The 25,724-nt window shown below is 33.5% G+C and overlaps 1 protein-coding gene across 2 annotated transcripts in view; it reads left to right on the forward strand.

Moving 5' to 3' along the window:
* The window catches only part of GRID2 (glutamate ionotropic receptor delta type subunit 2), a 1,348,544-nt gene that overhangs the window by 988,197 nt on the left and 334,623 nt on the right, over positions 1–25,724 (forward strand). For both annotated transcript variants that reach the window (XM_033106341.1, XM_033106342.1), the window contains exon 10: positions 14,399–14,596. In XM_033106341.1, coding sequence (XP_032962232.1) covers positions 14,399–14,596 — 198 coding nt within the window. The remainder of the gene's footprint in view (positions 1–14,398; positions 14,597–25,724) is intronic.

A 25,724-nucleotide genomic window follows, 5' to 3' on the forward strand; every position in this document is an offset into this window, starting at 1 on the left:
TCTTATGTGAGAATAAAGGGAAAAATGTGACTTTTATAAATAGACACTTGAGGAAAACTGGCCTATGTAAACAATGTAATTTATAGCAACACTGGGATATATGTTCACTTCAGCGCTGACTGACTAAAATCATCATGAGAACTGATGCATGAGAATGGCTTGACAATTTCGTATTCTTTCTCATCACACCAATTCTTAAGATGATAGCTGGCATGCAGATGTGTGAGTATCGCTATTGCACTGAGGTAACCTTGCATGACCCAACTTTTTTCCATTAAAAGCTGAAATCTGAATTCTTAAACTAAACAATGAATAAATATTTCAGAGATGTGTTATATAATTTACTTCTGAAAAATAGATTTACTACTTGCTTGTATAAGTTTGGGAAGTTATTGACAGAGTTATTTGCAAATTCAAAGATGTAAGAACAGTAGGTCTAAATTCACTTCATAACTTCTGTTATATTCTAACCAGTTATATAAACTATATTATACTTTGATTTCAGAAGAGAATTATGCCACTGCATCTGAAAGAAACCCAAGTGTTAAGGTTACCTTAACGTTTACAGTTATCTGTTGCCCATACAGTAATTTTAGCATAGTTACACCACAAAAATCAATTTTATACACAATTTTATACACAATTCCTCAGAAATGTACATGAATATAAATATAAAAATGAGAGAGATGCTTTTGGTATAGATTGTACTTTTTAGAGTTACAAAGGAAAATATTAATAAATTAATAACCATTAAAACTTACAGATAATGTTACCAGCTAACATTTAGGGCACACTACTAGTTAATCTTATTCTTAGTATTTTAGTATACCCAACCTTCATGGAGCCCTCAAGATTATCATTTGCATTGCGTAATATAGGTGAGTCCTAGAGCTAGTTAAATAGCTTCTTCAAGTTACATTTGTAATAAAAAATAAGCATTGAATCCTTGTTTGTCTTCTCCCTCCCGCCCCACCCCACCATCATCCATCCATGAGGGAATAACAGGAGCTGAAGTAAATTCCTGCTATGAATAACTCAAAAACTGAGCAAAATATGAAATAAAAAGAAAAACTTTCAGACATTAGTCAACAGTTAAAAAAGGATTTTCATTCCTAAGAGGTTGGATACAACTATATGATCCCAACAATCACCGCCGATTTCTGACTGCTGGCAATTTCCATACTGAAGGCACAGAGACAGAGATTGTCGCCCTTGCTGAGTTAAGAAATTAGAGATCAAAGTTTGGGAAGGTTGAGGTGGTTTGCATTTTTTGGTACATGTTCTAGACAAGCGGGAGCTATCTAGGAGAATACTTGCAGAAATTTGCATAGTGGTCCTTTTGAGTCTTGGCTGAGTACTAGGTTATACATACGTACAGACAGAGAAACTCTACAAAGCTGGACAAAGAACGATAGGAAGCAGATCAATTTCTAGAGCTCGTATATGATATAGAGACTTTTGAGAAAGGTTTAATTTAGGGGGATGTTATTGTACCAAGACTTTAAAAGAATGTATGAAAATCAGGTATTTATCTTTGAACTATGTAGCAATTGATAGCTATTTCGGTGAGCAAACTTATATAGTTATAAAGTAGGATACTTCCTCACACATCTTGCTATTTCAGTGTTTTCAATGTTGCCCTGACCTCTCAAAGGGTCCAGCTTTTCATTAGGTAGAGCATATTCATCTGCCACTTTTGACTGCCAATAGCATGTAGATATTGCTGTTTTGCAGGTGACATACATTAGTACGGGGCAAACAGATGCAAAAAATAAGTCACAGGAAATTGTTCTTACTTACATCTTAGAAATCTTCCCAATCAACAGGGGAAAACAGTGTTTTGAATTAAAATGTAAAATTAGATTTGTTTAGAAGGGAAATGAATTTTTAAAAAGCCTTGCATGCTTTCCAGTCCCTCTCCAAGAGCCAAGGAGTCAGATGGCAGCCTTACCAATGAGCTATCTGGGTCTCAAGTGGGATTTGGATTCTTTCGAAGGTACAGGTACAAGTTTTGACCAATAGGGGACAATTTATCAAATCACTCTCCGTGGCACTCAATGGGACTCTAGGTTAGGCTGAAATGAGAAGAGATACCTCCAAAAAGCACCCAACGTGGGAATAGTTTACTCATCTGTCAGCTTCTAGAACACGAACAGCTATTAAAATTCAGCTCCCTCTGGGGAAGTAGGAGGCAGTGAAGGAGAGAAGCCCCATACTGCATGGAGGTCCCTGAAATGGAAAAGCTGGTCACGGAAAGGAATGAAAATGCATACTGTTTTAGAATACACACCCCTTGGGTGTTTTTAATGATCAGTGGAAATACAAAGAGGTTTGGGTTTTAAGGTGCCATTTCACAGCATCTCCAAGTAAACTCTGCTAATTAGTTTAACTTGGGGAAAAAAAGGCCATCACGTTGGAAACTGAATTTGTGATTCTTGTATGTTTAAAATCTTTCGGCAACCAAATTCACATTCTCTAGATGAAGGAAGTTAGCATGAGGAAATGAACTTCAATTTTTTAAGGTCTTTTTATTTGGCAGGTTTGAAGGGTTTCTTTTGTTGTTGTTTTGTTTTGTTTGTTTTTTCTCTTTTAACCATTGCTAGTGGCACGATTTTTGAAATGGAAACATTAAATGTTCATACTAATTTTTTTCCATTAATTCTTATGCACGGTAATGTACTCTGCAGTTCAATTAAAAATAACAAGCTACTATGTTGTTCTGAGCCAAATGTAATCTCTAAGACTGTGGTCAATGAAGCACTCAAGAAAATGAAGTATTGAGGCTGACTGGTCTGCAATCTAGTGGGGAATAAAGAAGCAACCGATTAGCGTTTGAAAGCAAGGTCTTTTACTTTTTTAAAAGTCAAGGAGAATAAAAAAGTGATCACCCATCAAGAACAAAGAGTTTGAAAAATATCTCACCTTTGCTTTATGAGTCCTTTCAAAATTTTAAGAATGACCTTTGGTCATCAGCACCAAGAACTGAGATGCATTTCAATACATATACAGTAATGTTACATTTTGGAACACTCTTAAAGTAGTATCTGCTAAGGAATGCAAGAATAAGTAGGACCAGTGTTTTGGTTTTTGTTTGTTTTGTTTTTGATTTGTGACATTTCCTAAGTGACATTTTCTCCATCTTATGAAGGATCCCATAGGGGTAAGTGTTAGGGCTGGGTTTAGGCTCAGCATTCCAGTTTATTATGCAATAAAATAATAGCAATCGGAAAAAAGTTTCATACTGCTTTACATCTTCTAGTAAATTGTGGGATCCTCTCTCTAGTTCCTTAATGTGTGTCCCAATAATTAATTCAACACTGTAGTCCATATCCACCGCCCTGATAAGAGCTGGCACAGAAATCATTTTTAAGTGACTTATTATTAATTTTAATGACATTTCTAGTAATTTTTCATGTACTTATTAATTTTTGAAATAGACTATTGTCTTTGGAGGTTTAAGTTCAGACTTCTCTACATTCTGTAAATCCCCACAGATTTGTTTCTTGCTTTTAAATATAAGCACCTTTCTGCTTTCTATCCTTATGTTTCCTCCCTCTCTGCAGGATATCTTTTCTTTCAAGTTTCCCACTGTGCTTCATAATAAAATCAAAAGAAAAAGGTATAGCCTTCAGAAAGCATTCAGGTCACTAGAAATAAAAAAAAACTGTTACCTTATTCTTAAAACCTTAGATCAGGCAGGTCAGTAACAGAAATATTGAGTGTAGTTTCTACAAAGGGTAGAGAGTGGGGTTAGTGAAATTATTGTGTATCTTGTTCTCTCCAGATCTCCTTTTAGAAAAAAAAGTTGTTCAGGAAAAAGTCTTGATACTGTTAGGTAGAAAAGTTTTCCTCTACTCTTTAAGGTTTGATTGGTTGGGGGCCTGTGAATTAACTGGCAATAGACAGATGAACAGGAGAAAAGTCAAGGTTTATTTACATGTGCACAGGGAAGTCACTCTAATAAAGAACTTGTTGAATGCCCAGAAGTAAAGGTTTGTATACTTAACAAAAAGAGGAGGGTTAGATCTTGTTTCAGGAGCAAAGTATGGAAGGGTCCTGTGTGTGTGTGTGTGTGTGTGTGTGTGTGTGTGTGCGCGCGCACGCACATGTGTGTGCAGACAAGCTACGGTGAACGAGAAGCCCATCTCCTTCCTGGAGTTTTCAGTAAATGCCCTTGGGAGTAGAGTTAATGGGAGCTGTATCTTCAGGAGGCTCTGCTTTAGTCAGATAAGAGAAGTTCAGATAAGATTTCAGATTTTACTTTAAAGTAATTTTTATATCAAAACTATGATCCCATCAGTATGCTAACTAAAACTGAAGTGTGACTTAGCAAAAGAAGAACAAGAACACATAAATCGCTCTGCTTTAGGAATGAGCATAGGTTGGGGAATATAGAATGGAGAAAGCAAGAGATTGATTTTTATACCGCCGTGTGTTAAAAGACTGTAGGGTAAGTTCTTTCCCATGTATCTACTATGTAGTTTCTATACCTCCTCCCCAGTAACCCCAAACACACATACATGCACAAATGTTAACGAAGGCAGTCTGAATTAATGGTTAAGAATGCAGGCTTTAGCATCAGACAACACTGGATCCAAATTTCAATCTTTCTTACCATCTTGTAAGGCAGGCATCTTGTATTCATCTATTTTACCGCCAAATCTCAGTTCTCTCAATTGTAAAATGACAATAACAATACCAGAGAATTCCAAGAACTAAATGAGGTGATGAATGTAAAGTGATAAGGACGACAGGCATAATGTAAAATTTTTATTGTTGTTATTTTTCATTTGCTTCCTCCCTTAACCTGAAAAAAGTGCTCTGAATGAAACACATTCTTTGACCCCGAATCCCCTTTATTCTACTAATTCTTTGTCATGCAGTGGTCTCAGACTTCAGCTCTTTCTCCCCTTCATTATTTATTTTTATCCTTAAACCACTGCCTTCAGTTGGTTTCTATTTTGATCTCTCCAAAGGCACTGCCTTTCAAAAGATCTTAATGATCTCCTACTTGACAAATGAAATTAAGTGCTTTCCAGTTGAGATCTCTCTGGACTTCTCACCCACATGGGAACCCACCAGCAACTTGCTCCTCTTGAAACCTTGTTTTTCTTGCATTCTCCTGCAGTGTCTTCCCCTGATTCCTTTCCGCCTTCTCTTTCTGCTGCCTCCTTCATTGGCATCTCTTCTTCCAGAACTTCACCCTGACTTCATTTACTCTCTCAAAAATTGTAAACAAATTTTTATTTCCTTCCTCCCTAATGCTTGGTCTCATTGATCCAAGAGTTGAAATAAGTACTAGAATATTCAATGACAGAACTTTGAAAATGTGGAAAACAAAAAATTAACTATGAAATCATCCCTAGTTCCTCCATTAAAAACTGACTAGTATATTTCAGTATGTGTCACTAACTAAACAAAACTAAGTTACCTTATTCATGAAAATGGAAATAATTATGGTTCTAAACTAATAGGAGTATTGGGCATATATATACAGAAAGTGCCCAGCATACAGTAAGTCCTACGTGAATGTGTTTGCTGCTATTATTACACATATATATGTGTGTATATATATACAAATTTTAAACATACATATAGCTATAGACTGAATATTTGTGCCCCCCCCCCCCCAAATTCAAATGTTGAAGCCTAATCTCCAATGTGATGGTATTTGGAGGTGGGACCTTGGAGAGTAAATAGGTCATGAGGGTGGAGCCCTCATGAATGAGATTAGTGCCCTCATAAGAAAAGAAATGAGAAAGATGATCTCTCCACTCTCTGCCCTGTGAGACAAAGGAAGCAAACTCTCATCAGACATTGGATCTGCCACCACATTGACCTTGGACTTTCTAGACTCCAGAATTATAAAAAAAAAAAAAATGCTGTTTAAGCCACCCAGTCCGGTAATTTGTTATAGCAGCTTGTACTGACTAAGACACACACACACACACACACACACACGGATAGTTTTGTACATTTTCTTCCCATTTAGCAATAAACACATGAATATTTTTAATGTCAATAAATATTTTTTTGTATAGCAGATAACAGTTATTTTTTGTTTTTTTGTATTTTTGGTTTTTCTGGCAGTTAATGAATTATCTTTACAATTGCCTCAAACTTCTATTAATTTATTGAAGGTTGTATTTATTCCCAGTATCCAACTGAAATTCAACATTTTTATTTCTCATTTACTGAAATATGTCAGAAAGCAAATGTAAGTAATGTTTTTACAGTGATATTTTTAATTTCTCTAGAAGACAAAGAAAAATAAACCAGTCCCAAATTTTGAAATGTCATTCTTTGTTTGAAAAAATCTAAGGCCTAATTTTGAACATATGACCGTGTACCAGGGCATTGAGACACTGAGGTTGACAACCGAATGTGCTGTGTAGTAGTCTACCGTACAGATACATATTTTTGTATAAGATCAATACTTAATTATTGAGCATTTAGTTTGTTTTCAAATTTTCACCAGAGAAGTTGCAATGAACATTCTTTTAGATACATGCATGTGTTCATTTCTAATTATAATACTTAATTAGATGTAAAATAACCAGAAAAAAGATTATGAAAATTTGAAGGTATTTGCTTTTCTACTATAAACTTTGTTTTTTTCAAAAGCTGTACCAATTTTAATTCACGTAAGTGTATAAGAAAGCCCACTTCTTTACATGCGTGGTAATAAACATTAACATTCTTTTTCAGCCTTGACAGTCGCATGAGCAATAAATAACTTGTTTTAATCTGTATGTCCCACAGGTTGTTAAGAGAGCAAAAAATAAATAATTCACCTATTGAACTCTGTCCTTTTAAACTATAAGCTTTAAAAATTATGATGATTTTAATCATTATTTCCTCTAATAAGTATTATTTCTCTTAACTGATTGCATGAGTCACAAATATTCAGGAAAAATACACGTTTTTCATGCTTCCTTCTGTTAAATTTGAATGTTAATTAACCTTGTATTCTGTGCTCTAGGTTTTTACAAAATTCTGTCTTTGATTTTGTATTGAACATTCACCTTGAGGAATTTAGTGTATTGATTGAAAGTTGTAGTTCCTGTAATAGAATTATGATATATACTCCAAATCAAAAACAATCAGGGAGAGTCTCAGAAATTCATATTCTTCTGAAGACCGATGCCTCCACTGAGAATCTCCAGGAAGTACAGCATAACATTACATCATTTCTCACTATATGTTTCCAGCCCCACATTCAACATACCAGCCGATCCCATCAGCTTCTATCTTCAAAAATACTGAGAATTCAATTATTCCTCATCAAATCCAGTTTTCTTCCAAGTCAGCTCACTTCTGATTTATTGCAAAGGACTCCTAACTGATCTCCTAGCTTCTGTCCTTGCCCCGTCCAGTCTATTGTCAATAGTAACTGTCAATTGTCTAGTAAATCGTGAAGCATATCCGATCAATCCATCCTCTGCTCAGAGCACATATGATTGTCCATCTCAGTGGAAGTAACAGCTGATCAGCACAGGGGCTTAAAGGACCTGTTTCAGCTCCATCCGACATATACTCTTTACCTCTCAGACATTTCCTGTCTGGCCCAGCTCCTCAGTTCCTGCCACATCAGTGTCCCTTCTGTCTCTTAAACAAGTCAGAGAAACTCCTGCCTCATACATTTGCATTTACTCTTTCTTTAGTTTGGAATGCTTCTTCTACAGAGGCTCTTCCTGATTGAAGGTACAACCCTGTCTCGTGCAATTTTTTTTCTCGTTATTTGCTTAATTTTCCTCCACGGTACTTACTATCATTTGGTATAACATATATATTATTTATTTTGTTTATTATCTATCGCTCCCTTTGGAATGTAGGTCTAGAAGGATAGAGATGTCTGTTTATTTTCTGTTTTGTTCACTGTCGTATTCTTAGCAAGTGCCTGGCATTAACATTCTTTTGAATGACTGAATAAATATCTGAAGTTCTGTTGTTTTCCTATAGGTAATGTAATATTATTTTAGATTAAAATACCACTAGGGCTAAATATTTCAAGTTTAATTTTATATGGCTTTTCACTATAGTCTGATATTTAATTAGCTTCAGTTTATAGTTATTAAATGTTTTCATATCCGGACAGAGAGTAAGTCCTATTATAAGGTTCCACTGACATTTATGAACATGTTAACATTAACATGTTTTTGATAATATTGTAACAGGAATACAACTATATGACCCAGAGTATGTGAACATCATCTTTATTCTGAAGTCAAAATTTTACCCTTTATTCTGAAGTCAAAAATTTACCAAGTTCTTCCATTAAATATTTTGTAGACTTCTGACATTTGGTATAGCCAACATAGCCTGTTACAGCTGCAATATGCTGTGTCTTAAAACATATTCTTAATAGTTTTTCTTGAGATAACTGCCTTTACAAAGCAATCTGTGTCTATTAAACTTTTACTAATACTTGTGGAATAAAATTGACTCTTAAAACATGGCGATGCACTTGTAAGATTCACGTAGGTGTTAAATTCAGCAAAATAATGAATATTTGAATAAATTTAGCAAAATAATATTATCCAGCACTCTTGTTCAAAAAACAAATTGAGATCTGGTATTTCTGTTTACATATGTAATCATGTGGCCCCTAAAATCTTAGCTTCCTAAAATCTTAGCTTTTAAATGCATGCTAGGAAAAACCAATAAATGAGAACTAATATACTTAGGATTGTTGTGACTGTCTAACGTCCTTGGTAACCTTGTATTCCAAGGTACAGCATCCTATATTTCTTTCAAATTGACATGAAAACAAAATGAACATCTTTTTTTTGTTTTGCCATTCTCCATTTAGCCTCTAAGTCACTAAAATGTGATCATTTCATGATTTGAAAACAATCTATAAAATCAGATATTTTATTTTTAAAATAAATTACCTTGTATACTAGTAGCAATAATTTTATGTTCAATTTAAAGTATTTTTTATTAAAATAATTGCTTACAATGTAGGAATCAGAAATAATATGTAAGACATGGTTATAGAAAATTGGAATGTCTTTATTTACTTCTATCATTGGTAATTTGAATCGCATTGATAAAAATATGCAAGCAAGCATTTTAAAAAATAAGTTTAGGGCTAATGCTGTCTAAACACTTGCCTATCTATAAAAATCCTTCTTCAAAAGCTCTTTGAAAAGTGTTTTCATTGCATATCCCTGTGAATTGCTTTTCTTCTGTCCATAGAACTGGTATATTATTTTCCTTTACAACACCTAGAATTCTTTTTTCCTTTCCAGATATCCTCATGTTTGTTTTCCTATTCTGGTGTCTTGATATTTTCTTAAAAACAAATTCATACCTTTTGCTTTTTAACATGTAGAAGTTTCTATTTATATATGGTCTGTAAAAAGTAATGAGGCTTTCTTATAGAATGGTGATCATTAATTCTACGTATATCACAGTTGAACGTGTCCTTCCTAAGCAAAATATAAGCTCACATTGTGCATAAAGACAATGCTTGTTTATTTCAGTCAGGAATATGTTTTATGGGGAAAATTTTTTTTAAAAGTTCATTAAGAAATATTCTCACTCTCTTTTATTGTCTTTGAGTAGCAGGTATGAGCAGCCATAAGGAATTTCCAGTGACTCATTCCTAGTAGTTTTAGCTATCCTGGTGTTCTGTGAAGCCATGCATATTAAAACCTCTTAATAGCTCTCAGTAAAGCCTTGGCAGGAGAGCTTGTCCCTTGTTCCTATCAAAGACTTCAGATGCTTTTTTTCAAGCACTAAGACTAGCAAACAATACTGCATAGTTTTTAAAATATGGGAATTAACTACAAAATCTGAAAGTTGCAAACAGAATTGTAAATCAACTACGCAATTAACATTAGATTTTTTTTAAATGACTGAATACAAATTCAGAATTATGAGGTTATTATCTAATAACACAACAAGTGATGTGAATAAATCCTTGATAATATGAAAATTATCAACCACTGAAACACTCTTTTCTACAAGCAGGTCTATGGATCCTCACGCTAATGCACTTAGATTGATAAACTACAGGCATTCTGTGAAAGCTTCATTTATTCCAGTTGCTGAGGATTGTGCTTAGAGAGTCTGTCATCCAAGGGATGAGCAAATCGAAATCTGCAATTTGTTTTCATTTAATAGGCAGACAGGTTATCACCAGCTCAGACTCAGTACTATTAATATTCCTTGCAACTAATTGCTGGAAAATGAATTTTAAAGGCAGTGTTTTATTATTTCCTTTTTTGCTCTCTGTCCCTATAATAGAAGACTCAAAGTCATCTACACACACTTTTAAAATATATGTTAAATAGGCACCGGCCATAATCACCTGTCATCTGCGCTGTTGCAAAGTGGCCCTAGTTCTCCTTTCTGCAATTCATTCTGCTCTCAGAAGTACTTTCTAATTATGCTATTTCCCTTCCATAAAGCTCCAGTTCCCTGCCAAATAACACAGAAGCCTTAATACGGCTTTAATGCCCTTCATTATCAGGCCCCACTTAACATACTTCTTTTTTTGTTGTTATTTATATTGTAATGTAACACTATATGAGAGAACAAAATTTAAACCATTAATTATTGAATAATAAGGTAACATCCAGGTAATCACTGCCCAGAACAAAACCTAGAATATTGCCATTACCACAGGAGACATCTTTCCTTGTGCATGTTTCTAACCACACCCTCCCCAGCATCCCAGAGATAACCACCCACAGATGATCTCTCCCTAGATTTTCCTGACAGTGTCCCTACATGGGTGTAAATCCTTCAATACATAGTTAATTTGACCTGTTTTTGAATGTTACAATAATGAAATGAAACGGTTTTCTTTGAATATTGTTGTTTTTACTCACTGTTATTCTTTTAAAAGTTCATTCATGTTATTGTGTATAGCTCTAGTTTCTTACATTTTAAGCTGTTTAGTATTACATTGCATCAATATACCACGTTATAGTTATCTATTCCATGTTGATAGACATTTGAATATTTAGATTATCTCCAGATTTTGCCTATTTTAAACAATGCTGCTATAAATATTCTTGGGCATATATTTTGGTGCCCAAGATTCTCTAATGTTCATAACCAAAGAATGAAATTGCTAAGACATAACTATGCATATCTTCATACTAGATACATGTTTATGTAAAACTCAAAAACAGGAAAAATTAACTTGCATATAAATATCTTCAGTCTCCATTAGATATGTCAAAATGTTTTTCAAAGTGGTTATAACAATTTAAACATTCAGCAAGCTACTAAAGTTAAGAGCTTTGCTAGATTTTGAAGTCCATGGATAAATAGAGAATATATATGGTCCAAAATTATGGATAGAGAAGCCATTCAAATAAGATCTTTCATGAATCATCTGTCCATTGGTTTGTCAATGGAGAGAAATTCAAAATCTATAAAGGAATGAAATGTGTATAAAGAAATAAGTACACTCTATTGCCAGAATTTACAATATAATGTAAACAATCAATGCCCAATAATTCTAGAATTTCCTGAGTATATTTACATGCTCTCTGAATATGATCTCTATTTTGAAATTTCATGAATCCATTCTGATTCTAATGACTTCATGACCTACTTTAGAGTATTTAGAGCAACGCATAGTCATCGACTGGGTCAAATTTTGTTCAAACAACCAAATGAATAGTAACAAAATCTATTAATTATCTGGAAGTTTATTATGCACTTAAAAATATAAATATTTGGAATCATCAAGATGTTCTGTATTTTATACTTAATATTAAAGGATTGATTAAATCTTTACTTTTCATTCATTTGATATGATTTAAAGAAGTCAGTATTATTAGAAATTTTTATTCATTCTCAAAACCTCTCATCTATTGCTTTATTTATCAGTATTCATTACCATCAAATCTACTATAACAGGAAATACTACTATAACAGGAAAAAAATCAAGAGCTTATCAACAACAACAAAATTTTTTAAATTTTTCTTACTTTCTAGAATCCTACTTTCTAGAATTACTCAGTCTTGTATAGCATTTTAACTCTCAAGGACACAGACTTCTGTCTTGTTCCTATATTGTATATGGTCTAAGTTACCAGAGCTTATAGGTACCGGAGCTCCAGCCATTAAGTGTTTATTCCAGCTGGAAAGAAGTAGAAAAGATATAAGAACAGTTGCACAAAGTACCCTGGTTAATAAAATTGGCCAGAATTAGTCACTTGGTCTTTCCTTACCCAAAAGGAAACTGTGAATTGCCTTTATTCTCAGTAGCGCTAAAATTATATATATATATATATATATATATATATATATATATATATATATATATACACACACACACACACACACATTAATATACATTAATATATACATATTTTATACACACACACATTTATTGAAGAAGAGGACAACAGCCAGTGGGAACAAATAGCAGTTATTTTCTTTAACTATTCATTTACTGATTTATTTTACACAAAGATAAGATATAAACAGTTAAATAATACCTAGTTTTATAAAAGAGAAAAAACATCAATAGTTTGGGAAACCAAGATTTTAAAAATATTATAAATATTACAGTATCAACATAGTTGTAAATGAGCCCTTAGAACTAAACTTTTGGGTATCCGAAGTGAAAAAGGATACCTACATAATGAGTTACATTATTTTTATTTTTTTAAAAAGGCATTACTAAAGGAAAATGAAACTCTCTTGGCTCTGAATAATTCCAAAATTTATCTCATGGTCACTTTTAGGGGAAACTGAATGTTATGGTGGACAATATTCCTAAGATAAATTCAATGATTTTTATAAGGTGTTTGCATAATGTTTGAGTAAAAGCCAAAAGCACAGTATTATTTTATAACTCAATGGAGTCTAATTTGTGAGTCCCTAAAAAAAAATGATCCAAGGATAAAAGCTTTGGGTATTCTGGCTTAGACCCAAGATAGATTTTGACCTGCTCAGAGAGCTGGATAGACTATATACACTGTGAATGGTTATCTGTAAATACTACTGTTGCTGAAAGATTTCTAAACAATTTTAGGAAATTCAGGACTAGCTTATCTAGTTTTTTGTAGTCTGCCAGCATGTTTCAAATGATTGGGCTTTCCTAACACCAGGTGTTCTGAAAAGTGTAAGGGGCCTATTTGTTTATTGTAAGAGGACAAAAATGTAAGAAGATAAAAGAGGTGGAAGCTGAAACCAATTGGCTGAATTTATTAAATTACACAATTTGCCAAACAATGAGTGAATTTCAAATAGCACTTGTAAAGAAGCTATTTTTTACAATGAAATGTGTGTTTATATTCAAATTTCAAAATTACTCCCAGGAAATGTGATGTTATAAATTTTAGCTAAATTACATGTCCTTAGAATTTTTTGATCTTTACCGAAAATATTGTATAGATTAAATCTGTTAAAATATTAGTTTACATATTTTTGACATATATAGACAATAAATGCCTGAGGAAAGTTACAATAAATTAACGGTTTCTTTAATATGATTTTATTATTGATGAATCTTAGATTGGTCCTGATGGCAAGGAAAATGAATCCTGGTCCCTGAAATTTTGTAGTCACTTTCATCTAATTTTTGATATAGTAGTACAGTCACATGCTGTATAACGACGTGTGATACAACAGTTGTCCCATAAAATTATAATGTAGCTGAAAATTTTCTGTTGCTTAGTGACATCATAGCCATGGAAAATGTACTCGTGCAAGGAATTACTCACATGTCTGTGGTGATGCTGATGTATACAAACCCACTGCACCGCCAGTTGTATAAAAGTATAGCACATACAATTACGTACTATACATAATACTTGATACTGATAATAAATGACTATGTTACTGGTTTATGTATTTACTATACTATACTTTTTTATTATTTTAGAGTCTATTCTTTCTATGTATAAAACAAAGTTTGCTTGCTGTAAAACACTAGGCTGCGTTACATGGGCAGCAGCCTCATATATCATGTGTTTACCAAGTCTGTTGATTGCATCAAATATTCTTGTGCTTGATTTATTCTCATGTTGTTTTGTACAGTAACAAGCGGTACAGGCTTGTAGCCTCGGAGCAATAGGCTATATCATATAGCTTAGGTGAATAGTAGGCTGCACCATCTAGGTTTGTGCAAGTGCACTCTGTGATGTTTGCAGGAGGAGGAAATTGCCCAGTGACGAATTTCTCAGAACATACACCCATCATTAAGCGGTGCCTGACTGTAATTAAATGACAGATGACAAGAAATTGGCTGATTAAACATTGTTTAATAATATAATACATTAATAATGCGTAAGTTATATTTCTAAGTTCTCTCAAAGTCCAAAAGCAGTTTTTTAGACTATAAGCAAAACTCTTTGAAGAATTAACCTTTACTTTTAAGGAGCAATATAGATTGACATCAAGGATTTCTCTTATTACCCTGTAGGAAGAACCTTTTGTAATGGTCTCGGAAAATGTCTTGGGTAAGCCGAAGAAATACCAGGGCTTCTCCATCGATGTCTTGGATGCCTTATCTAACTATCTGGGTTTTAACTATGAAATTTATGTTGCACCGGATCATAAATATGGAAGCCCACAAGAAGATGGGACATGGAATGGCTTGGTAGGAGAACTGGTCTTTAAGGTAAGTATTTATATATGTATGTTTGTATGTATGTATGTATGTATGTATGTATGTATGTATGTATATATGTATATATTTATTATGTATCTAAAGGTTAAGTGTAGGCCCTGGAATTTTATATCAAATAAATGCAAGGCAAAGCATTAGGTGGTGGTGTTGAATGCAAAATTCTTATTTTATGAACTTTGTGGAAAGAAATGTTAATGTAAAAATAAAACTAGATTTTCGAATATTTCCTCTGATAGAAAACGATCTAGAACAAGGACTTACCTTTGCCAAAATTACACTACAAATATTTTGTCAGTACATCGTACGTGATGAAGTCAGAATGTAATTTGCAAACACAATCCAAGTCATGTTTTCTTTTTAAAAATGCAATGTTATTTGTAATAAATACATAAATACATAAATAAAATCCTGATCACTTTGGAACTAATCATTAACTTTTAGGATATAAGTTTATACTTACTTATATTTTCTCCTTCGTGTTTCAATTCTGGGAGAGGAATTTATCCTTCTCTATTTCTTAATCTCTATTTAAGTCAGGTTTGCTTCATTTTCCTGAAGCTCTTTTATTAGGTGCATACACATTTGTAACTATTATGTCTCCCTAATGAATTGTTGAATAGCCAGGTTTAGGTCCATCATTTACTATTTGATTTATCTGTGTCCCATTTTTTTCCCTTGGTTCTATCTTTCCTTGCCTTCCTTTGGGATAATTGAATGTTTTTAATGTTTCATTTTATATCCTCCTTTGGCCTTTTAGCTGTGTTTCTTTGTAAATTCATTTGCCTTTGGTTAATCCAGAGATTATCGCATGCATTCTTGTCACTTTCTATCTAGATTAATATTATACCACTTCACATTTAAAAAGGTAATAATAACTTACAGCAATGCAATTCAATTTACACCCACCTTATCCTTTATGCTATTGTGGTCATATATTTGTATTTTATGAACTCCACAGTAAAATGTCAGTTTTTTATTGAAACAATCCATTGTCTTTCAAACATATAAAGTGGAAAAAAGACAGTTTCTGGTATTTACCACTTATTTACTACTTCTGGGACACTTTATTCCTTTCTACGTACTACTTCAACCTGAAGAACTTCCTTTAGAATGTCTTGCAGTACAGTCTACAAGTGGCATATACTCTTCAACTTTTGTTTACTGAAAATGTCTTTGTGTACCTTCACTTTTATGTAATATTGATAGTATATATCACACTCTGAGATGACAGGTGTTTGTTTTAGTTTTTTTTCTGGATACTTTTTGTCTTTGTGTTTTTTAATAAGGACATTACTGGTTTTGATTAACATTTAATAAGAACACTGAGAATCTCAGAAGATAGTCAAAATATACTTTTAAAATCAAAATATGCTTTTCTTCATACTTTTGAAATTTGTCTATGGGGAAAATTGTGGATAAAATTATTATTCCTAGTCAAGTCTGGTAATTTTAAAGCAAGAGCAACTTTTTTATTTCAAAAATTAAAATAATCTTATCATTCAAAAACTTTTCATGCATTTTTTTAAAATTCAGATATAATTGACTAGCATTATATTAGTTTCAGATATATAACATGATTTGATATATGTAATATTGGAAAATGATCACCACAATGAGTCTAGTTAATATCCATCACCACACATAATTTATTTTTTTTTTAATGTTCATCACTTTAAAGATGCCATTCTGTTGTCTTTTGCCAAATAATGTTTCTGATGAGAAGTGGCCATTATTTGTACCTTTGTTGCTGTTCCTTAAGTTTTACAATTCTCTTTTCATTTTTGATGTTTAACTTTGATGTACTTAAATGTGTTTTTCTTTGTATTAATCCTGCCAGGATTAATTTCATTTTCACTGAGAGTCTGGGATGTTTCATAAAATTTAATAAATGTCAACATATATAATGTCAACATTATTTCTACATATATTTTTTCTACCCTCTACCCTTCTCTCTAGTTGAGAATCAGAGCACATCAACTTAGACCTCTTAATGTCTCTAAGTCATTGAGGTCTTGTTTATTTTATTAAAATATTTTTTTTTTACTATCTCACCTTTAACTGGATAATTTATCTTTTTATTTAAACTTTTGTTTAATTAAGTGTGTTTTTCCAGGACCCATCAGTTCTAAGTCCCGTAGTTGTTTCAATCTAGTTGTGGAGGGCGCAGCTTACAGTGGCTCATGTAGGGATTGAACTGGCAACCTTGTTATTAAGAGCACTGCTCTCTAACGAACGAGCCGCCCCTGGTTAATTTGTCTTGATCTGCTTTAAGGTTTATTGATTTTCTTTTCTTTGCCATCTCGAATTTTCTGTTAAGTCCATTCAGTAACATTTTTATTCTAGATAGGTTATTTTTCAGTTCTAGAATTTCAATTTTTAAAAAATAGTTTCCATTTCTGTGTTAAGATTCCCCATCTTTGTAATCATTTTGACCATCTTTTCTTGTAAGTCCTTTATCATATTTATAATAACTGCTTAAAGTTCGTGTTTGCTACAATTTCAACATCTCTGCCATCTCAGGATGAATTTATATTGATTGCTTTTTTGAACCACGGATTACATTTTCATAGTTCTTCACCTTCCTGTTTCTTCACATTTGATTGGAACTGAACATTGTGGTTGATCCATTGCTGAGACTTGATATTATATCTCTGAAATTGTATAATTTCAGAAGGATTGATTTTTGTTTCAGCAAGCTGTTAAATTACTGTTTCCCCTGAACTTGTGGAGGTTTGGTTTTACACATTGTTAAGGCAGGTTTTCTTTAATTTTACCTTAGTTCCTAGTGTAAATCCCTGGGTGTTGACAATCCCTTTATTCCTAAACATAGCCTTCTGGAGTTTCTGTGGAAAAGCTATCATTCTCACTAAACCTTTCTGATCTAGAGGGACTAAAACTTCAGTCTCTATCTCCCCTGTCATAAACAGCAATTGTAATCTTTTGTTCAGCTCTTTTAGCCTTATGGATGTTGCTATCTGTTGATTTTTTTTTTTTTTTTGAGTCCTCCTTATGCATTTTCAGTTTAGAAGCCAGGCAATGAAATGAGGGTAGCTTATACACAGATTTGGAGGCTCATTCCTTCATGTCTCCTTCCTTTCTGTGATTCTCCTTTTGATATCTGTCCACCCTGGCTGCCTCAAACTACATCCTCTAGCATAATAATCTAATAAGATTCTGACATTCTGCTTGAGCTCTAGCTACCCCGGTCACCTAAACTGAGGTGCATCTTCAATGAATAAGCCATATAAAATTGGGTCTCACTCCATGCAGTTACCGTTTTTCAAGGGTTGAATGCACTATAGTTTCTGCCTGTGTTTGGTTAATCTCCAGATCTTTTAATTAAAAAAAAAAATTGATCCAAAAGTTATAATTGTTATTCTTCATTGGGTTAATCCAATAAAAACTATTCCATCATTGCCAGAAGTGGAATTATTTCTGAAATGATTAAGTTATTCTGAAAAACAAAGGATCTGGCTAAGTTATTTCCAAGAGATGGAGAAGAGAAAAAATTAAAAGGATATAAAGTAACGGCAGGAAAAACAACAAAGCTTTTTTTCATGTCCTATAAAACTTTACTGTGTTTGATTTATTTAATCAACCAATTGCATATGGAACTTTATTTAAAAACGTTATTAACAGTATTTTTAATAAAAAAGGGAAAGATCAATCCTCATCCCATTCAATAAAATAATGACAACTTATCTTACATTCTTTTACAATAAACCCACAAGCCTTTGTATTTCTGAGGGGTCCTCCCAGATCTAAACCCAAATCAGCAATTATGTCAAAATAAAGGTAAAGAAAAGAAAAAGGCATTATACAAATTTATTCTATAGAGATAGTGGATAAAATCTTTAAGAGATATCATGCTAACAAACTCCACTTGCTAAATGCATGTTATAAATAAAAAGCATTAGAATTAGTCTAATGTTGGTGTTTGCTCCCGTTAGTTCAATTTTTTGAGACTTGCCTCCTCACCTATGAAATGTGGAGAACAAGTTTAATGGAAAAAACACTTCCAACTATAATATCATTTTCACATTTTAAGAATTTATTACATAACAACCATACAAGCAATAGTATGTAGTTCTTCATAAACAGCCTATTTAATTGTTTTCATTCACATATTAGAGTATGCATTTCATTCACATATAAGTTGTATGATAGCTTAAAGTTCAGCAAGGTCCTTTCACAAACTAAAAATTCAGGCTTATAGAAGCTAACTGACAAATGTATGATTTTTAGCCAGAAAAACTATAAATTTTTTTAGCCAAAAAAACTATTTATTGCCACTAAGGTTTTATTTTATTTAAGAAGATTTGTAGCCATTCTGCCTAGGCTTTGAGAAACACTTAGCAAGCAGGAAGAGGAGGATAGCCTACATAAGAGTTTGTTGGAGCAGGCAGAGAGAGGAGAAGAAAACTGAGAGAATGTGGTGCCATGAAAGCCAAGGGAAGATAACATTTTAGGAAGGAAAGGGTAGTCAAAATTACAGAATGACCACCAAGACGTATGGGTACGTGACACTCTCCTTAACTATTCTGACTACTATCAATAGACATGTAAGTTCTAATTTTGAGCAACTTAAAATATCTATTCAGTTGTACAAATAATAGTGCAGTAAAATATCATAAAGTAATTTAGGTTATCCAACAAGATTCATTATATTAAAACTTTTACCAGGCTTATTTATCCCTGTAAAGCAAAATAACACTATTGAAATGGCTTAACAATGTTATAACAGAGCTCCAGAAAAGGGAACTTACTATCGTTACGTATTTTTTATTAGAGTAGACATTTTTAATGAATTGAAGTATATTTCAAATAACAGTGAATATTGCCATTGAAAACCTCTATCCATGACAATAAGACTTCTAAAATTAACAAGATTAATTGTCTGTCTTCGTAAGGGGAAACCAAAACTAGAAGAATGTTTCTTAGAGTCTTTGTCATGATGATTATGAACATACCATCACATTAAAAAAAGAGTCCAAGAGGAAACAGAGAAAGTTTCTGAGTCTGTATGATTTCTAGGGGTGGCACTAAGGCTTCAGAGTTTGGTTGATGTCATATTAAAGGGTCTTCCCATTAAAACTATATGTCAGGGGTTCAGTGCATACATAATTTTCAGAGAGGAAAATACTGCCAAAGAGAGCAAATGATGGCGTAAATGTGTATAGAGTCCATTTAAAACTAAAAATGTAGTAAAGTCTCCTCTATTTCTTGTCTGCCTCACTACTTTGATAACTTTCTGCAATTAATATGCTCTTAAAATTTATGAGAACACAGGTCTGGCCAAAAGATGTTTCAATGTGAAATAGACAAATGAGAGAGATGTTCTGCTCTGTACAGGAGCAATTGTTAAGAGTGAGTTAATGTGGCTGATAAATTATTTTCTCCTGGTTTAAAAGGGAAGAGCAGAAATAAAAAAGCCGCAAAGAGTTTAATATAAGAGATAACAAGTGCATTAAGTTTAAAAGTACAAAAAAATAAGAAAACAAAGAGAACTATGAGTTAGACAACTAGATGTTGTTGTATTATGTAGTTCCTTCTTTGGGCAGCTTTCAAAGTGGGGTAGTCATACCTAAGGTGGATTAGAAGACTTTTCAGAGGCAAACTGATACATGTAGCTTGATAGGAAATAAATTTCCGTATTCTTAGTTCTTATAAGTCATCTTTCCTAAAAATGATCTGACTGAAAACATGAACCTGGTGTTTCTTATTTCCCCCATCCCCAATACAATCAAGCTTCCCTTACTTTATAAAATACGAGCATCTCTTTCATGCATGCTAAATCATTTTGACATGTGGCTCTGAGTGCAAATATTCTTCGAAGCACCAAGCTAAGGGACAGTGGAAACACTGGTGTTGCTACAACCATTTTATGTAATATGGTTTCATGTAAAAATATAACAAACAGAAGTAAAAGAAAAGAATTTATTTGTCGAATGCTAGATCATTAAAAACATTTTGTTTTTGATAGATCACAGTGATTTTCTACATATAACATGGGAGGATTTCAATAAATTGAGTGGCATTGCTAAAAAACAAACATTTTTGTTTTTAGCCTCAAGATTAGATTTCTATATATTTTTTTAATTTTTCTAGAAACCTTGTCATATAAATGGATAGATGAAAATAGAAGGGGTTTTTTAAATCACCTGCATTGGGCCACATAGGTTTCCTCATTTGTATAGTTGACATGAAGTTCAGCAATTTAGTTTTAAAAGGTAAATATATTTCCACCATAGATATTCTAATTCATTAATGCATTCAACATAGAAAGCATATATTTACCTGGAGATTTTATAAATATTTTTAAACATATACCAATTAATGCCATGGTCAAAGGCACTATGGAGGAATGAAAGTGTGAATATAAGATAAGGGCATCTATAACAGACATATGTCATTGGTGGTCTCTATGTGCTATGTACTATGTTAGGCATTGGAGACACAAAGATAACTAAAACATGGTTCTTACCCTTAAGGACCTCTTAGTTTAAAGGGAAACACAGACATTGAACATGATCATTAAAATTCAGTGCAGAAAGTGCAATGTTAGAGGCATGACTGGAACAGTAAGGAAGCCATGGGGTAAAGTAAGTGTCAACCTCCTAAAAGAGAAAACATGTATGGGGATGAGAGAATAACAAGTAATAATCATCTAGGTGAAGTGGAATTGACAGAAAGCAAAGGATGTCTACTGACAGACAAAAGAGCTTTAGCAAAAACAGAAAGGTGAGAAATAGCATGAGCAGCAGGCCAAGATTTAGGAGGTCTTAGTAGAACTCCAAGCAAGAAGTGATGAGACTGTGTCCTAAGGTACTAATAATCTGAATGGGGTGAAAAATATGGAATTAAAGACATAAAAGAGGGAGAATTAACAGAATTTATTGACTAAGGTGAAGGGAAGGCAAGATTTGAGGATAATTCATAGGCTCGTAGTATGAATAAATAAGAGAATGGTATATAACTAATTGGGAAAGAGATTGCTAAAAAAGATTTAGAGAGGAAAGGGATGAAGTTAATTTAGATCAGGATGAGATGGGTGTGTTTTGGGGATATTCCCAGATATATGACTCTGAAGCTCACCAAAAAGATCTAATAAGAGGCATACAGTTGGGAGTCATCAGCCTGGGAGTAGTGGTTCATAACATGAAAGTGCATGAGATTGCTGAAAAGAAAACTTACATAAGATTACTAGGCTGATTTTAGGATGAAGCCCTAAGAAAGACACCATTTAAGAATTGACAAAAGAAGAGTTTATAAAGAACAACCAACTGATAATAAATAAGTCAGAGAAACATGACCAAACCATGTGAGAAGAGGTCAGTTAGGCTGAGAGTTTCAAAAAATAAGCTGTGACTAGCAGTGTGAAAAATATATATGTCATAAGGACTATAAAATGTCCACTAGGTTGGCTATTTGGAAGTTATTGGTGGCTTAACCCAGAACTGTTTTGCCAGCATGGAGGGGAAAGAAGTCAGATTGCAAAAGATTATGGAAAAATTTTGAGGTGAAAGGGTGAAAGTAACATGCTTTAACATTACTCTTTCAGAAAGTTTGGATGGTGAGGAGAAGAGAGAAAGAGATAACAGTTGGAAGCATCATTGATTTTAGTGGAATTTTGTGAGTTTGTTTTTCAGTTAAGAGAACTTGAGTATAAACTAAGGGAGGAAAACAAAGGAGAATTTAATATAAGAAGAGGAAACTAATATGTGAGAGATAAAGATCCCAGAGAAGATAGAGTAAAATCTTAGACTGAGAATTGATTTTGATGGGGTAAAGATGTTTCTTTGACACTGGAAAAAAAAAATTGTGAGAATGTATCTGATAATCCTTAAATCTATAGGCAAGAAGTTGGGAAGTTGAAGAAGATTATCTGTCATTGCTTCAAATTTCTTAATAATAGGAGATGAAGTCTGTTGGCAATAATGGGCAGAGGTATTATGTAACCCTTTACAGGAGATTGGGAGAATTAGGTATTGAGGGAAATGATAGTGATTGCTAAATCAAAATAGATGAAAGGATAGATTGGTGTTGCTGAGGATTGAACTGAAGTTTATGTAAGACTGCCACTTTTCATTGCTACTAGTCAGCACAATAGTGTCACTTTCTTCAGCTGAAAGTAAATGTAAGATTAAAACATCCATATCAAGGTTAAAATATGGTGTATAAACTTGTCAAGGAAATTAAGTGAGATGAAAGAAAAGCTAAAATGTTCAAGGAAGCATGGTCATGACTGACAAGATAGAGCTGGATAAAATTTTGAAAAACTTAATCAGAATGTCATTATAAGGTTGACAAATAGGTGAAGTATAAGTGAAGATATGAAAGACCTAGTATGATTGAAAGAGGTAACTAGAGACTGAAATGTAGAAGTTTGTCTTGGGTCCTAGCAGAGAATTAGGAGACAAAAAGAATTGGAGTTGAAAATGGCCCAAAATGAGGCTAGAGAGGTAGAGATGAATAGGTGGACCACAGGGGAGTTTTAGGGCCATGAATCTATTTTGTATGATACTGTAATGGTGAATACATGACATTATGTATTTGTCAAAAACAATAGAAAGAGTGAACCTTAATGTAAACAATAGACTTTAGTTGATAATAATGTATTGATAATGGTTCATTAATTGAAACAAATATATCACACTAATGCAAGACGTTAATAGGGATGTTGACAGGGAAAACTGTTCTGGGGCAGAGGTGGGAGGGTTGGCAGGCCACCAAGAGGGGGGATATACGGGGACTTTTGTACTTTATGTTCAATTTACAGAAGTAAACCTAGAATTGCTTTGAAAAATAAAGTCTATTAAAAAATAGCCTACAATGATTGGTGTAAGAGACATCTACAATGATACTGAAATCTTTAGGAGATTGGTAGGTTTCAGGGTGAAAAAGAATATTTAGCCAAGTCTCAAAGTTTTCAGTGCATAAGAAGGAAATATTGTGAAGTCTGTCTGGTGAAGGTGATAAGACAAGTACCCCTCAGAAAGCACACATAATTGACAAAACAAAACAAAACAGAAATCGCATGCATAGAGTCTCACCAATGAAGAACAGAAATCAGGTTCCTTTAGTATCTGAGAAAACAGGCAAATCTTCATGGCTTCTAGTAAGTCATGAAAATGATGGAAAATATCCTTACTTTATCCAAAGTAAGGATAAAATTTTTGCCCAAGGCATCCTGACATTCTTGATGGTTTTCTGTGCCTCCCGTGTTCATCCCCATTCCCGCTCTAGGATCCTACACATAGACAATGTGTTACTGCTATAGCATGTCACGGCACTTTCGCTGACTGAGTTTGTGCCTGTGCCCTAGTAGCTAATGTAATCAACAGAGCCTGCACTGATTCCCCAGTCTCCTTTAATTCGGTAGTATTGGTTCTTTATTTTAATCTCTACAATGACTATTCCAAACATTTTCCATACTTTTCAAGACCATTTCTAGTCCTACTGTCCATATTCAACACCCTTCTTACGTTTACTTGTTATAGCTCATGGTTTACTGCAAAGACTATGAGAATCCAGTCTGAGTTCCTTGTTTTGTTACTCTTCAACCTCAAAATCCTTCTACTTATTTTCTCATCCTTAAAGGCAACACAAAGGCTTTGAATTGAAACAGACATTAGTTTTGGATACTGGTGACACATTTACTAGCCATGTGAGCCTAAGAGACTTTTTAACCTCTTGAGTTGCAGTGTCCACATCCAAGGAATTAAGTTATTGAGAAGATTAATCAAGAAAGTTAATTTAGGGATGTGTTCCAGGGAAGACAAATAGGCTTCTTCTTATCTGCTGACTCTGATAGATTGGTAAAATCATCCTCAGGTATTATATATATAAAGCTCAATGGTTCAATGTATATTTTGAAGGCAGACTGATAGGATTTGCTGATAGATTAGGTGGAGAAGAACAAAGAGAAAGAGCAAAGCCAATGACATCTCACTCAAGGCTTTATATATCTCACTTTTTCAGCCACAGAAGCAGAAAAAGACTTCCTTTGTTCCCATTTTTGCCCAGCTCCACTCACTTCCTTACTTGTAGCCATGATCATCTCTTGCCTGGAATGCAGCTATAGATTTCCAATTAGTCTCCCTCTTTCCACTCTTGACTGCCTTCAATATATTTGTACTACAGCAGCAGAGTGATCCAGTCACTCTTTTGCTGAAAGCCATTTTATAGCTTTTATCCGGCTCAGAGTAAAAACCATCCTTAAAGTTATCTACATACTCTACCCTACTAATTCCCTTTATGACCTCGTCTATCTTTCCCTCACTCACTGTGCTCCAAGCCCACAGTCCTCCTCCCTCTTCCTCACACTTGTTGAACTTGGCTTTTTGTACCACCTGGACAATATTCCTAGAAGGCTTTCCCTCCAGATTTCTCTCCCGTCACCTCATTTTTTTCCCCAGTCTCTGCTGAAAAGTTATTTGAACAATTTCTACCCTCTGCACTGCTTCTCCCCTTATCTTATTTTGCTGTTCTTTGTAACACGTATCACCATCTTGCTATGTACCTACTTGTTCATCTCTCTTCCCCTGCTAAAATGTAAGCTTAATTGGGACAAAGATTTTATACCTTGATTTACTACTGAAACCTCTGTATCTAGGACATATTTTAATATCAAAGAATGAATAGCAGTCAAGGGATCTTTTACGACATACATTGGATAATAACACTCCTCTAATTAAAATCTTTCAATGGTATCTCATTTTTGTTTAATAAAATCAATCAATCTGCTACAACCTGCTAAGTTTAGCCTTATCTAAAAGAAGTTTCCATGTTTATTATAAAGGTAAGCTTAGAACTTTTACTCCTATCATTTTAAGCTTTTAATCATTGAATATATGGCTCACTGTATTTAGTCACTCCCACTTCACCACAATTGAGTTGAGAGTGGGACCATTTATTCGCATAGAGAAAACTGAGGAAGAAACATTTGGTTGGCAAGTGGGGAGTGTGGAATCAAAACTAATATTTTTGAAATGAGTAATAATAATAACTAACATTTTAAAGTAGCCAAGTGCTATTCCAAAACTTTATGGGTACTGACTCTGTAAATCCTCATAACAATTCTAAGAAATAGATATAATTATGATCTCTATTATATAGA

This window comes from Rhinolophus ferrumequinum, chromosome 5 (genome assembly GCF_004115265.2).
Source record: "Rhinolophus ferrumequinum isolate MPI-CBG mRhiFer1 chromosome 5, mRhiFer1_v1.p, whole genome shotgun sequence".
Classification (NCBI taxonomy): Eukaryota; Metazoa; Chordata; class Mammalia; order Chiroptera; family Rhinolophidae; genus Rhinolophus; species Rhinolophus ferrumequinum.